Source organism: Pholis gunnellus (assembly GCF_910591455.1).
Source record: "Pholis gunnellus genome assembly, chromosome: 23".
Taxonomy (NCBI): Eukaryota; Metazoa; Chordata; class Actinopteri; order Perciformes; family Pholidae; genus Pholis; species Pholis gunnellus.
The window spans coordinates 2998153-3011379 of NC_136550.1; the positions used below are offsets into that span (position 1 = coordinate 2998153).

The 13227-nt window shown below is 42.2% G+C and overlaps 1 protein-coding gene across 1 annotated transcript; it reads right to left on the reverse strand.

Moving 5' to 3' along the window:
* Positions 1 to 1038: 1038 nt before the first annotated feature.
* On the reverse strand, positions 1039 to 9558 carry ovol1a (ovo-like zinc finger 1a). Its single transcript, XM_079184392.1, has 5 exons — positions 9025 to 9558; positions 3163 to 3392; positions 2369 to 2593; positions 1840 to 1984; positions 1039 to 1747 (listed from the first exon to the last, which is right to left on the reverse strand). The coding sequence occupies exons 1-5, from the start codon at positions 9122 to 9124 to the stop codon at positions 1419 to 1421; spliced, it is 1029 nt and encodes a 342-aa protein (XP_079040518.1). The 5' UTR covers positions 9125 to 9558; the 3' UTR covers positions 1039 to 1418.
* Positions 9559 to 13227: the final 3669 nt, after the last annotated feature.

The window sequence follows — 13227 nt, forward strand, 5'->3', positions numbered from 1 at the left end:
ACTGAACATATTTCCCCATGTGACCACATGATTTACAGCTAAAGACACATCAACAGTCATACCAAGAATTCCTTTTGTGCCTGAAACAACCTTTTCAGTCATCACTCGGATGCTGTGCTTGTGATGCTTACGTTCTTTATTACCTTTCCACCGCCCACTCATTTGAGAAATTTGGAAGTTTAACCGAGTGCTCGTCAGTTGATCTAACACTGCCACTGTTATAGCACAATGCACGTTAATATATCAAGTCCATTCTTGACAACGCACGTGCACGTGTGAATATCAATGTGCTGTTGCATGCACCTGTTATTGTAAGGACATGCAACTGCAATGCACGGTTGGGAAATAATTGCTTCTTAAAGGTGCAGTTTAAAGCAACAGATTGGTTAATTGGTTGGCCCCAGGATATTTAGAGGAATACTGCAGGACTATTCCTTGGCTGGGTGCAGACTCTTCCTGGACTCTCTACTGGCTCTTGTGCGTATTTAACAAACAAGATTAAAAAAAAGTGTTAATTAGTGAGCCTTACAGGTGCTGGTAGGTGTATTTTGCTACCTTTGAACAGGACCAGGCTAGCCGTTTCATTGTTTCCAGTCTTTGTGCTAAGCTAAGCTAAGGTAACCAATGACTAAGTTGTGGCTGTATGTTCACTGTACAGACTTGAGAATTGTGCTGGAGAGGAAAAATGTCCACCCGAGCAGACACGGGCTCTAAATAAGAGGAGAGTCCGCAAATTGCAGAAAGTCAGAAAAGTGAACTCGCTACAACAGGTAAAATGGTAACGGTACACAGAAAAATGGCCGCCACTCTGACCATCCTGCTACGTTGAGTTGATTGGGAAACCTATTCTACTCTTCCTATTTCTACGGGCCTCATTATCCAGCAACATTGTTTCGATTTTCTTTCTAACCACAACACGAAGCAACCAGTTACAGGTCACACAGCTCACTTCCAATGCTGTTGAACCAGAATGCATCTGTATTGTAGTTTACATTAAAAGCACAACTTTAAAAAAAAAAAAAGATAAGAAAATATATTATCTTGTAATATATTACTCCCTTTAATGACAAAGTACTTTTTTTCATAGAAAATCTTTTCTCTATTTTTTAGCTGTACAAAGACGCCCACAGGAAATATTTACATTCAATACAGATAAAAGAAAACAATGTTGATATTGTCGGACACGTTAATGAGCTCACATTACAATCCCATGTAAAAAAAACGTGGCCTATGCTAGTCAAAGTCAGACTTGGCCTTTTTTGGTGCATTTAATTTAAAGCTGTGATATATAAAGAATCCCAAATTCATACACACGTACATTCATACATATATACACATTTCCCCACTGCTTTGTAGTCTGAGTTGTATCTTGTATGCCTTCACTTATAAGTCCTTATGTCCTGAGGCTCCCCTCCCCTCTACTGCCCTGCTGATCCAGTGGTATCATCACTATCAGCTCCTTGAGGAGAGCCTGGCGATGATCCTTCATCCTCTCTTCCTCCTCCAGCTCTCCTTGCAGCCTTCCCCTTCAACAGGGCGCTGTCGGGGTGAAGCGAGTGGAGGTGGATCAGCAGCTCATCCTGAGTCCCCGCCGTGAGGCCGCACTCCTCGCAGACGTACAGCTTGTTGCGTCGCTCCTTGTAGGCGTACTTCTGGGTGACGCTGTGGATCTTCTTCATGTGGGACTCCAGGGAGCAGCGCTGGGTGAAGGCCTTGTCGCAGAGCGTGCACTTGTAGGGACGGACGCCTGTTTTGAAAAACGCGGGAAAATGTCATAATCTTGCATCCATTACGTTTGTGTTTATGCTCGTGCGAAAAAAGAGAGAGCGTGCAAGCTACCTGTGTGCGTGCGTACGTGTCTCTTCAGGTCAAAGGTGTCGTTGAAGCCCTTGCCGCAGAAGCTGCACAGGTGTCTCTTGGTGTCATTGTGACACTTGAGATGTCTGTTCAACATTCGCTGGTACGAGAAGGTCTTCTGGCAAACCTGTAACAACGATACAAACAAAGTTCACGTTCAGTGTTCCCCACCAAAAGGCATTGTGTGTATCCTTGAAGCCTACAAACAAGAAGCAAGAAGTGGATTTATTTTTGCTTTCAAGAAAAATCTCTTTTTAGTCCGTACTTGTTGCACACGTGTTTACACATGAAGGGGCGTTATTTATTGCAAATCATGAAGGTGAAAGGTTTGGATCACGATCATGATATTGCGTTGCCTGGAGTAAGTGTGCAGGCATCACCATATGTATACCACACAGAACTATTTCATTGGAAATGTTTCACGGTAAATGTCGCCAATATTCCGTCACATTGATTTCCGATTTTTAAAAAACGTTTTTTTTCTAAATTAAAAAAAGAGAACAAAACGTACCTGGCACACGTACGGCCCCGTCGGCCCCGTCGGCCCCGTCAACAAACTCTGACTTTGACCCGTCGATCTGGTCACCATGGAGACCTCTTCCATGGGTTCGGGGGTTGTCGTCGTCGAGGCAACGGGCATCTCAGTGGCGCTTGGCGTTAGGGCCGTCAGGGTGGGAATGGGGGGGAGGGAGAGGGGAACGGGGGAGGGAGAGGGGCGTAAATGGCCCGTGGTCGTCTGTGGTGGAGAACAAATATTGATCTTTATGTTACATTACAATTATAAAGCCTTTGTTTGACCTAATATACACCACTTTAAGTGACACACTGAGCTGCAGTATAACACAACTAATTTCATTTAAATATGAAATCAGAATTGGAAAACATCGCATTTGAAATTATGCAAATTAAGCCATTTAATAAGAAAGAAAAAAACACCAGTTTCAGGGGAGTAGTCATGAAATTGTGAGCAACATATGTTGTGTTTCCCCCACACCCTCCCGTCTTATTGCAAACGTGCAGCAAATCAAACATTAGCATTTCAGCTCACACCATAGAAACAGAACAGCGGACATTGAACTTTTTTCAAAGAGTACAAAAGAAAATGGCGAGTTGTTAGTTAAGGTGACGGCACACATTGATTTGAATGTGAATGTCCGTCGTATTCCAATTCTATTTCTGTGGTTGACACCTTGAAAGTAAATATTATATTAATATCTATTAATGTTCATTTTGGGAAAGGAGAAACCAACATAAATGTGTCAAAATATCAAGTGATAAAGGTCCTAAAAAGTCTCGTTTCCTCACCTTCATTTTGGACCGGACGTACGTAGAGCCGCCCTGCGCCCTCCTCCTGAGATCTGACCTCCCCTCCGATGACGGCAGCAGGCTCTGCGGCTGGCCCAGCATCGTGCTGGACGGCAGCTCGGCGTGTGTTTGCGTGTCGGAGAGAGACTGTTTGGTGAGGCAGAGCGGAGTCATCTCGGCGGGGCTGGCTTCGGCTTCCATCATCAGGATGGGCGAAGGGTAGATGGAGACTGGAAGGAGAGAGGGGGGAAGAGTAGTCAGTGTCACCTTTCAAGTCTCTTCTTCAACCTGCAACACTTTGGGTTTTTTAAGCCACTTGGGAGCAGCAGAAACACGTGTGGAGTCATGTTTTTGGACACATGGTGGATGTAAACAAATATTCACTCTCTGTTCGCTCTGTTTTTCGTCTCTACCATCTCCTGAGGGAAACATTTGGTATTTTATCTGTTTAAATAATGAGTGTGAACCCTTTCACATTGTCATTTCCTACATTGTAACTTGTAATATTGATAATTGCCTTTAAAGATTGTAAAAAAACAAACAAAAGCAGAACGTCCTGATTTGACTTGATTCATTTGTTTTTCCAGATTTTACACCGTTAAACTTCAAAACTGCTACTAATGGAGATTATTAGAATAACGTTTGTTGTCACGACTGCGAGTACGATCTTGATCATTGGAGAAATAAGGATTCGAAAAAATGTTGAAGGTTTACTACGTCATGTTAGAGAAGTTTTGTGATTTCAGAGAAACATAACAGGGTGTGGAGTTAAAGAAAGAAATTAACCTCAGACATCAGAAGTCACACCCGAGTTGACTGCGTTCCAGTATACAAGTCGGAAAACTTAATGGGCTTTGCTCCAGGCAAGCCTTCGGTATCCATTGTTAGCAATACCGGTTGACAACAACGCATTACGTCGGTATTTTGTGCATACAAACATCCTAGCAACATGCCCACAGATAGAAGTGGGACAGTACTGTATGTATGACTGATTTAATGAGACACACATATGCTAGAAGCGCTAACAAACAGCATATTACTACAGCTTATTCACTGTTGAGCAGCCATTTAGGATTTGGAGGTTCCTCCGACTTTCTAAGTCGGAAATCCAACTTTAGGCGGTGTTCCAGTTGAAACTTACGACTGGAAACTCAGCATAACTAAGTGATTATTGAGTTGCATTATGGGAAAATGTAGGATCCAGTGTTTCTGTAGATTGACTGATTGCTAGGGACTGAAAGTAAAGTACATGTTTACCATTTTCCAACCAGTCAACCAGCTTTATGGAACACTAAACTGCCCGACTGCTCCTATAAAAACAGACTGTTTTGGTCATTTGATCGTTGTAAAAAAGGAGCTCCTGTGGAAACACATCACATCCCACACACGGACATATCATGCAAATAAAGCATTGCTCTAAATGTAACACTCTTTCAGCGCAGAGAGTGGAAGAGAACGAGGGACGGGGAGAGAAAGAAGCAAACCGAGGGAGAACATTTCTTCTTGCACTACTGAATTTCACAATGTGCAGCCAGCGCGCATCGGCTTCTATATTTGCACAATCTCTCAATTAGCAAACATGCAGAGTTAAACATGTATTTGTGTGTGTGTGTGGGTGTGGGTGTGCACATGTTTGGCCTTTTGTTTTGTGCTACTTATAACACAAGTCCTCACATGCCCCCTCACACACGCACACATTCACCACATTACCATTACAGTTAGACTTGTCCGACCAGACTGTCTTGCAGCACCGGCTCTGTGCCTTCCTCAAACAATCCACCTCCGCAGGGGTGGATGCCTGTCTATGTGTGTCTATGTGTGTCTATGTGTGTGTGTGTGTGTGTGTGTGTGTGTGTACAATCTAACAAAACACAGCTCAAAGAGGGAGATGGAGAGAGCTGTAGGTAGGGTTATAGAAACCTTTGAGAGTGCAACAGACAGGTGTGTGTGCGTGTCTTTGTGCGATGTGTTCGGTTAGCCCGGAGGCAGGTGTGGTTCAGCTCAGCAAAGACAACGAATCAGTTGACTTCTGCAGGGCCTCAATCAGATAAAACTCAAATGCAGAATGCAAATGAAGCGCCACAGCGAGCTGCAAAAGATGAAAAGGCACAACAACCGACCTGCAAAGCAACAGAGGTGTAACGGTGCGCTGTGACGCAGCGAAAGCTGGGGCTCCTGTCATGTTTGGTAAAGAGATATCACTCGCACAGCCTCTACGGGTATCCACAGTAACTTTACTTTACAGCGACTCGGGCTGGCTATTGTTTGAATAAAATACAGCTCAACATATAGTCAAAATTAAAATGAATCTGACCAAAGCATAAACAAGGTAATGCCAACATTTTGCCTATCATTCCTATAATAATGTTCCTACATAAAAGACGGACACTGCTGCTAAAGCTGCCACTACTTCAAGTATTTCAGCGCTGTTTTAATCTTCCCCCGTGCTGGTGACGCAAGCGTCCTCTGGAAAACAACATATTTTCATGTGTTTCTATTCGACACACAAGCAGAGCCTTCTGGATGGCCATCAATAACGAAGAAGGGATGTAGGGCGGCAGCCAACGGTTGTTATCAGCCTCGATTCATCTGTTGATTATTCGCTTGATTAGTCAAGTTGTTTAGCATATAAAATGGTGTAAAATAGCAGTTGCTGTTTCCCAAGATGAAGCTATAAAGTGATTAACCATTTAATGTACAAACTGTTTCAGTGACTTCAGCTCACATAACGGCGGCCCAGGCTTTCAGGTCTTTCTAATTTATTCCTGTGTTGATAGTTTCTTTGGTGACTGCTGCTGGCCGGACATTTAATCTCGTCTTGTATTGTTTGTTCACTCCTTCCCCCTCGCCAATGAAATGAATGGAGTGTGTGTGTGTGTGCGTTTGGGAGGAAGGGTGAGTTTTCACGTCGAGAGAGAACGAGTTGTGTTCCAAACGCACTTCTTTCATTTATTTCTATATCCATTTAGCGTCCCTCAGTTGGGAGAAAGACAAAGAGTCAACAATCGGTAGGTAACTTTGACAAACACAAGGTGTGAGTCTGTCAGTGTGTGTGTGTGTGTGTGTGTGTGTGTGTGTGTGTGTGTGTTTGCTGAAGGCGTACTGTCTGCCGCAGTAGGCTGTCTTTAGGGTCCGTTACATTTCCTCCTATCCAATAAACATTAACCTTGCAGCAGCCTCAGGATAGACCATCGGTGTGATACGATGAACTCACAAAACATAATTAGAGCCCGACTGATGAACTGATTGGCTGATATTATTGGCAAACATCTCGGAGTAGTTGCCAAAAAGTTAAAGGAGGAGACCGATACCACTCTGGTTTGCGTGAGCGGTATCGATCTTCTCATCTGACTCTCGGCAACAGAAGATAATAAACCCCAAAATGTCATTTAATAACCACGTTTAAGGCATCAATACTGAAATGTTATGTATTTATAAATTAAAATGAAATTGTTGTATTGGTCAAGCTGTGAAATAATATGAATATATTAGTATATAAAATGATCACATTGTCTTTCCCTTGGATCCTAGAGTTGTACTAAAGTTTTGTTTAACTTGTAAATTAATCATATCATTATTATCGTCATCATCATCATTATTAATACCTAAAACCTTTTGTTAAGTGAAAATCTAAGATTACAAAAGCAAATTTCTGTTTCTAATTTGAATCATGTTCTTATAATTATTCTAAGTTTAAACTGGAACCCCCTCGGTTGTCCCATGCAGATCACATTTTTAATATTATCTTTAAAAACCTGTATTAAGAGTTAAAATGTCACATCTCATCCGGCTCGCACCACAACGCCTACAGACATTTTGTATTCAACAACAGAGATTCAGTTTCAGTTTGTATCACGATTTAACATTATTTTTAATTGGGTTCTTCTAATAGCAGAGACCTTTTTACGCCTGTTCTAGTTTCTCTTTTTTATTATATATTAAACTCTTATTCTATTTATGAGGAATGCCTGATCTCAGATAACGCAGCCGGTGGGAGTGATACTGGTTAAAATACACTTGTTATGTGTGTCAGAGGATGAGTAGGAACTGATGATCCATCAGAAACAGGCCCTGGCACATGTTTGTGGATAAAGGGATGCAAATAAACTCCTACACCAACTGCACACCCACATGCACAAAACTATCCAATCAGATGGCAACTGGCACCTCAAAAGGTATTCAACAAGTCTGTTTCTGACTGCAATTATCATACCTGTGTGTGTGTGCGTGTGTGCGTGTGTATGTTTGTTTGTGTGACTCCTTCTGTTCACCGCACATAAAAGCACACGTCAGGCAGGTACGTCAAGTAACGGCACATACCAAAAACCTGAGCTGAGACAGTTGCTGCGTTTGGTGAGGAGTATTAACTACGCGTAATTACGCACATGACGCTCAGTTTTTGTTTTATCTTACGGATACATTCTCATGGCAATTTGGATAATTTGATTAATAAAATCAAGTTTTATATGACTGATTCTCATTTTGGATAGATCAACAGTGGTTAAAGGTCAGAGTTAACAGAGATAAACAAGGAAATATGGCTCTATGAAATCGGTAATTGTCTATTTTGTACGCGTAAAGTTAGATTCCAAAAGCGTATTAAAGTTGATGATTCCAGAATCACCTGCATGCTCCCACTAAGATTATTGACTGTTGTTTGACAGAATTGTTAGTTGCTTAAAACCACCTGAAAACGACCTGCAGTTCAGTTCGTCCAAATGTTCCGGTTTCAAACACCAGAGAGGATGTAAAAGTCAATGATTAAAAGTTAACGGTGATGAGATGTGGCGAAAATGAGACAGGGAGAGGGGGAGGGGGCGAGAGCGCGAGAAAGAGGTTTAGGGTGTAGTCCGTTACTTGTTATCTGATACCGACGTGGTCTTACAATAAAAACTCCGCCGACGGCAACAATGGAGACTGTTCTCAAGAGGAGTTGTTGGGGAAGGGGTGGACTCCCTTTGCGTATCATTTAAATGCAAAGTTGGGGCCAAACACAGCATGAAGCTCACATTTGACAGTTAACAACATGTCGGATCTTGTTCGTTTTTTTCAGTTGGGGCACCCAATTCAGAAAACGGTATTTCCTGTGGGACAGCCCGCAGTGAAATGTCATCATATGAGTGGGCCACTGGTCCAACAAGTCTGAAGAAGAGTTCTTTCTTAAGGATGTGAGGATAACTTGGGTATAAATGTAACAACCAAAATCACAACCCACTAGGCCTCAAACAATTTTAACTAAATAAAAAAAAGAAGAATACATAATTGAACGTCATACATAATAGGCCTTTATTTGGGCTACGTTAGTCAATGAAGTGCTACGCATAAGGAAGAACGCTGTAATCAGGGGTTGAAGGTCGATATGTGAAAAGCAACGGGCCCTTGTGATAGCTTGTTAGGCCGCAACACAACGGCAGATATGAAAAATAGAAGAGCAAACATACCAGCTTTTGCTCTGACATAATGTGTTTTGTGTGAAGTTTGAAAAAACTTTATTTATATTTTTTCAATTAAGTCGGATTTCTAAGTTTAAACGCAAAAACGAAACGTTAAAATGAAGTTTGAATAAGCCTAAAGAAAAACATCCCCCTTCTTACGGGAACTACACTCTCTTCCCGGCCCGCTGTGTTTCCCGTTATTCGGTGGCCCCGGACTGCAGCCGACCCGTTACAATCACAACCCGACCCCCCTCCCCACCCGCCACACTGACATTCCTGGTGGATCCAAAACCACATGAAATCCACAAATCCGTGCGTAAAAGCACCCAAAGACACGTCAGGACCCCGCTACCCGCCTGCGCTTTGGTGGTTTGGTATTTTATAAAAAACAAAACAAATATGGCTCATTGCATCGGCGTGGACTCACCTGGGACGTAGACGTCGCCTCGCTCATGATCGGGGAGTTCGCTCCAGTTCCGCTTCCCCGGCGAAATATTCGACTTTTTCACCAGAAAGGTCCTCGGCATGCTTAATCAATACTCGGTCCTTTTATTTAGAGTTTGGTAGTGAAGTCGCTTGTCGCGAGGTGAAGTCAGCTAAAAGTTATAAAAAAAAGCAGGAAACTCCAAAGTTGGAAGGAGAAAAAAAATGGAAGGTGTCGGTCCCTTCTTCTCCTTCCTCCTTACACCTTTCTTCTCGTTTCGCGAGCTTGGTCCCGCTTTAATCTCCTACTTTGTGTCCGTACACACCTTTTTCTTTACCCGATTCTCTTTATAGCACTCAATAAAAAAAGGAAAGAGTCGTGTTTCGGTGGACAGGTGAGTCCGCTCAGGTGTGCTGCCTCGGACAGGTAAAGACGGATTTCACCTACAGCGCTCTGAAATAACGGGAGTGGGTGAGAGAGCGGGTTGAGGGGAGAGGAAAAAAAACGGAAGATTATATCCTGATCACACACACACACACACAGTCAGTCAGAGGTGGGTCCAAAAAAAACGCAGCACAGGTACTCTTTAAAAAGCAGGAAACAGGCGCCAGCGCGCATGCGCGTGAGAAATAACGGTGACAACAGGGCCGGGGAGAGACTGGGTCAGGCCTCTCTGTATACCTGCTGAACCGGTTTACCCCTCCCTTCGTACTCTCTCTCGCTCTGTCTCTCAGCCTTTCCCCTCTCTTTCCCCACCTCTTCTCCATTCCGCTCCAAGGTGTGGAGAACGGTGCAAATTATGGAGGGAGAAAGATAGTTTGGGGGGGGGGGGGGGGGTGACGAGCTCCTGTACAACAAGAAGACATCGTGGAACTGCACACACTTTCCCCCTGGTGCATCAGCACAGCGGTAAAAAAAAGTTACGTTATGTTTTTTTAACCTCATCCAGTAAATAAAAGCCTCCGGATTAGAATATAAATAGACGTGTTGTTTTTAGACACAGGTAACAGGTAGCGGAAGTTCACCAACTTGGCTTTTGTTTTTGTTTTCATGCGACCAATTATGAATCACTCGGATGAAATGAAATGCATTCTTTAACTCGGCGTAAACACAAGTGACAGTGTCGACGAGGCCTCTCTGGGGGTTAATGCATTATACAAATGAACATTTGAATGATTCAAATACAACTTAATTGCAAGTTTGCGCAGACAGAGAGGACGCTCCATCGCAAGGGCTTATACATGTAATTAGAGGTTTTTTTTGTGCTGATGTGGGGGTTTTGTTGTACAGTAAATTATCACAAATGGCTCATGGGAATGTAGTTTTACATGTATCAGTATCTTTCTTTACCATTTACTCGTGGTTATTGTAATTTTTTTTTAATGTTAAATTCCTTAGCTTTTGCACTGAAACCTGCACGGTGGATACTGTGTGAGCTGCATGTTAGAGATGTAAATGTAGTATTATAAAAGGGTTTCTGGGGAGGTCTGCACGGGTCAACCACATCATTTATTTTCACATTTACGTCTATACATATCTTCATAATACTGTAGGGCTTAAAAACTTTTGGCGTTACCTTCTATTTACACCTGATTGTATTTGGTGATCCTCTCTACTGTTTCTCGGCCAACTTGTGTGTTGTAATGTTTTTCAATGTTTTCATTAATGTTGTTTGTCTCTTTTCTGTTTTTTTGTTTATTTATATGTTTTTATTTATTCTGTCACATGATGTATTTTGGGATGGTACATCTCAAGGGGTTTTATCCTAATAAATGAATGTGACATGACATAAATCAATGATGAATATAATTGTTAGTTGCAGCTCTAATGTATACATCAACGGTTTACTTCCTTCCTTATGTAAACTACAGCTTGTGTTATCTGATTACTGATATTATTTCCACAGTGTATGAATACTGTGTTTCAGCCATGCTGTCGTTGATAAGCAGTATCATAGTACTTTGTTTAGTATTTACAAATAAAAAGACACATAAAGGCCTGTAAGTATGTAAATGACTCATTTAGAGATCAGTGTTTGCCTCCCTGCTGTGTGTGTTTACAACCCCCTCCTGCTCCTCCACTGTTCTCTTGTCTTTGTAATCAACCCAACACACACACACGCACACGCACACGCACACACACATGCAGATCCCCTAACTGGCCTCTGGAAACACCTGAAACCTTAAAATGATAACACACAGGAGGAGACAGAAGTACACATGTACTGTAGCCCAGTACTCTCTGTTAACACGGAGAGTAATCATATCAGGTGCAATATAACTATTTATTACTTTAACCAAATATTTTTCCTTCAAATATTGACTGTATTACCTATTTTCTGACATTATTACAAATGTAGAAAACAGGCGACAACCTTTGTTTCAGAAAAATGAAGCTAATGCTGAAGAGCCTTAAAGCTGCATTCTCTCTAATGTCCACCAGGGGGCGACTCCTCTGGTTGTATAGAAGTCTATGAGAAAATGACTCTACTTCTCTCTTGATTTATTACCTCAGTAAACATTGTAAACATAAGTTTATGGTCTTAATCTCTAGTTTCAAGTCTTCTTCAACACAGCGTGATGGTAGTAAATGATGTGACCTCTAACGGGAACAGCCAGAGGAATGAGAAGAAGAACGGGTGATGCATGAACCAAACGAGTCATTCTATGTGCCAAAGAGCCACTCACAGAAAAAGAACAGTATGTTAAGTGTGAATTGAGTTCTAAAACATGCATACATTCAAAAACCATGCAGTGTTTCTCATAAAATTTGTTTTTTTTAGCCCTTAAAGACCCCAAAAAGAAGATACGGAAAAATAAATACTAAAATTGTATTTATCTTTATTTCTTACCTATCCTTCTTTTTTAGGACTTCTCTCTAATCTTATCTTTATACCTAGCATACTGTCGAAACATTTCTTTCTGCCATTCTGTTGTATATATACAGCATGTTGTGTTTGCAACACTGGTTGCTTTTGCCTTCTCCAACATTTTCCGAGGGCCTGTAACTCCAGCAGACCTGTTTTTTTTCCGGCAGTTGGAACGGGCCCTCTAACCTGAGCAGAGATTGTTGGTTTTGCAGATTTAAATTTGTCTCTTTGTTTATTATTCAAAGTCGTTCAAGGAGTTCCCGTGTGCCATCACCTGCAAAGGTTTTCCCATTTGTATGTGCGGACAAAACAAGATCCAGCATCTAAAATAGACACACTTAGAAAACCAAAACCTATGCAGCAGCATTTGTCAGCGGTTAACTCCTCTAGTTGAACGGAGCAGTCGTGAAGGAGTGGTGCACGGTGACTGGATGAACGGTATGCCGCCAGGGCTGTCGGAGTAGTTTGGGCAGATGAGCTACCCTCCTCCTTCCTGCCTCCTCTTTTCTTTGACAACCCATTACCTAACTGTTATTTCATCGTCTTTAACCGCCTTTTCTTGTGTTTAAAACAGGTTATTGATGTGTTTTATTTGCTCAGAAAGATCTGTAAGAGAGAGAGAGAGAGAGAGAGAGAAAGCCTCAAACTGAATCAGCACGCAGAGATTTGAGTCAGTTAACAGAGAGATAAAGATGCAGAGAGATGAGAGAGATGAGCGAGAGAGACAGAGAGAGAGCGAGAGAGACAGACAGAAACAGAGAGAGAGAGAGATGAGAGAGAGAGGGAGAGCAAGAGAGAGAGAGAGAGAGAGAGACAGAGAGAGAGAGAGAGACAGAACGAAACAGAGAGAGAGAGAGATGATTGAGAGGGAGAGGGAAAGAGAGAGAGAGAGAGAGAGAGAGAGAGAGAGAGAGAGAGAGAGGGAGAGAGAGAGAGAGATGAGAGACAATAGGAGCACCGGTTTAACCTGATGGACGACTTCATCTCTTCTCTGGTCTCTTCCACATTATTGTTATTCATCTGCCGCTCTCCCTCACACCGTGTATCCGTATTAAAGGAACAAATAGACGTGTTAACTACAGCTGACAATGCATATTTTAGATCCTCATTAGATTTAATTCAACAGTTTGGCATCTAACCATGCAGCGAAGTGCAAAGAAATACACAGAATGAAGAGTAATGTGTAAGCAGTAAGGGGGACAAGATGTATGCAGTAAATGACAAAATATATAGTGCAGGTATAAGTACAACAATGGAAATATAGTGAGATAATATATAAAGATCACTGCAGACCCATCACACCCTGGACACACGCTGTTCCCTCTCCTCCCCTCTGG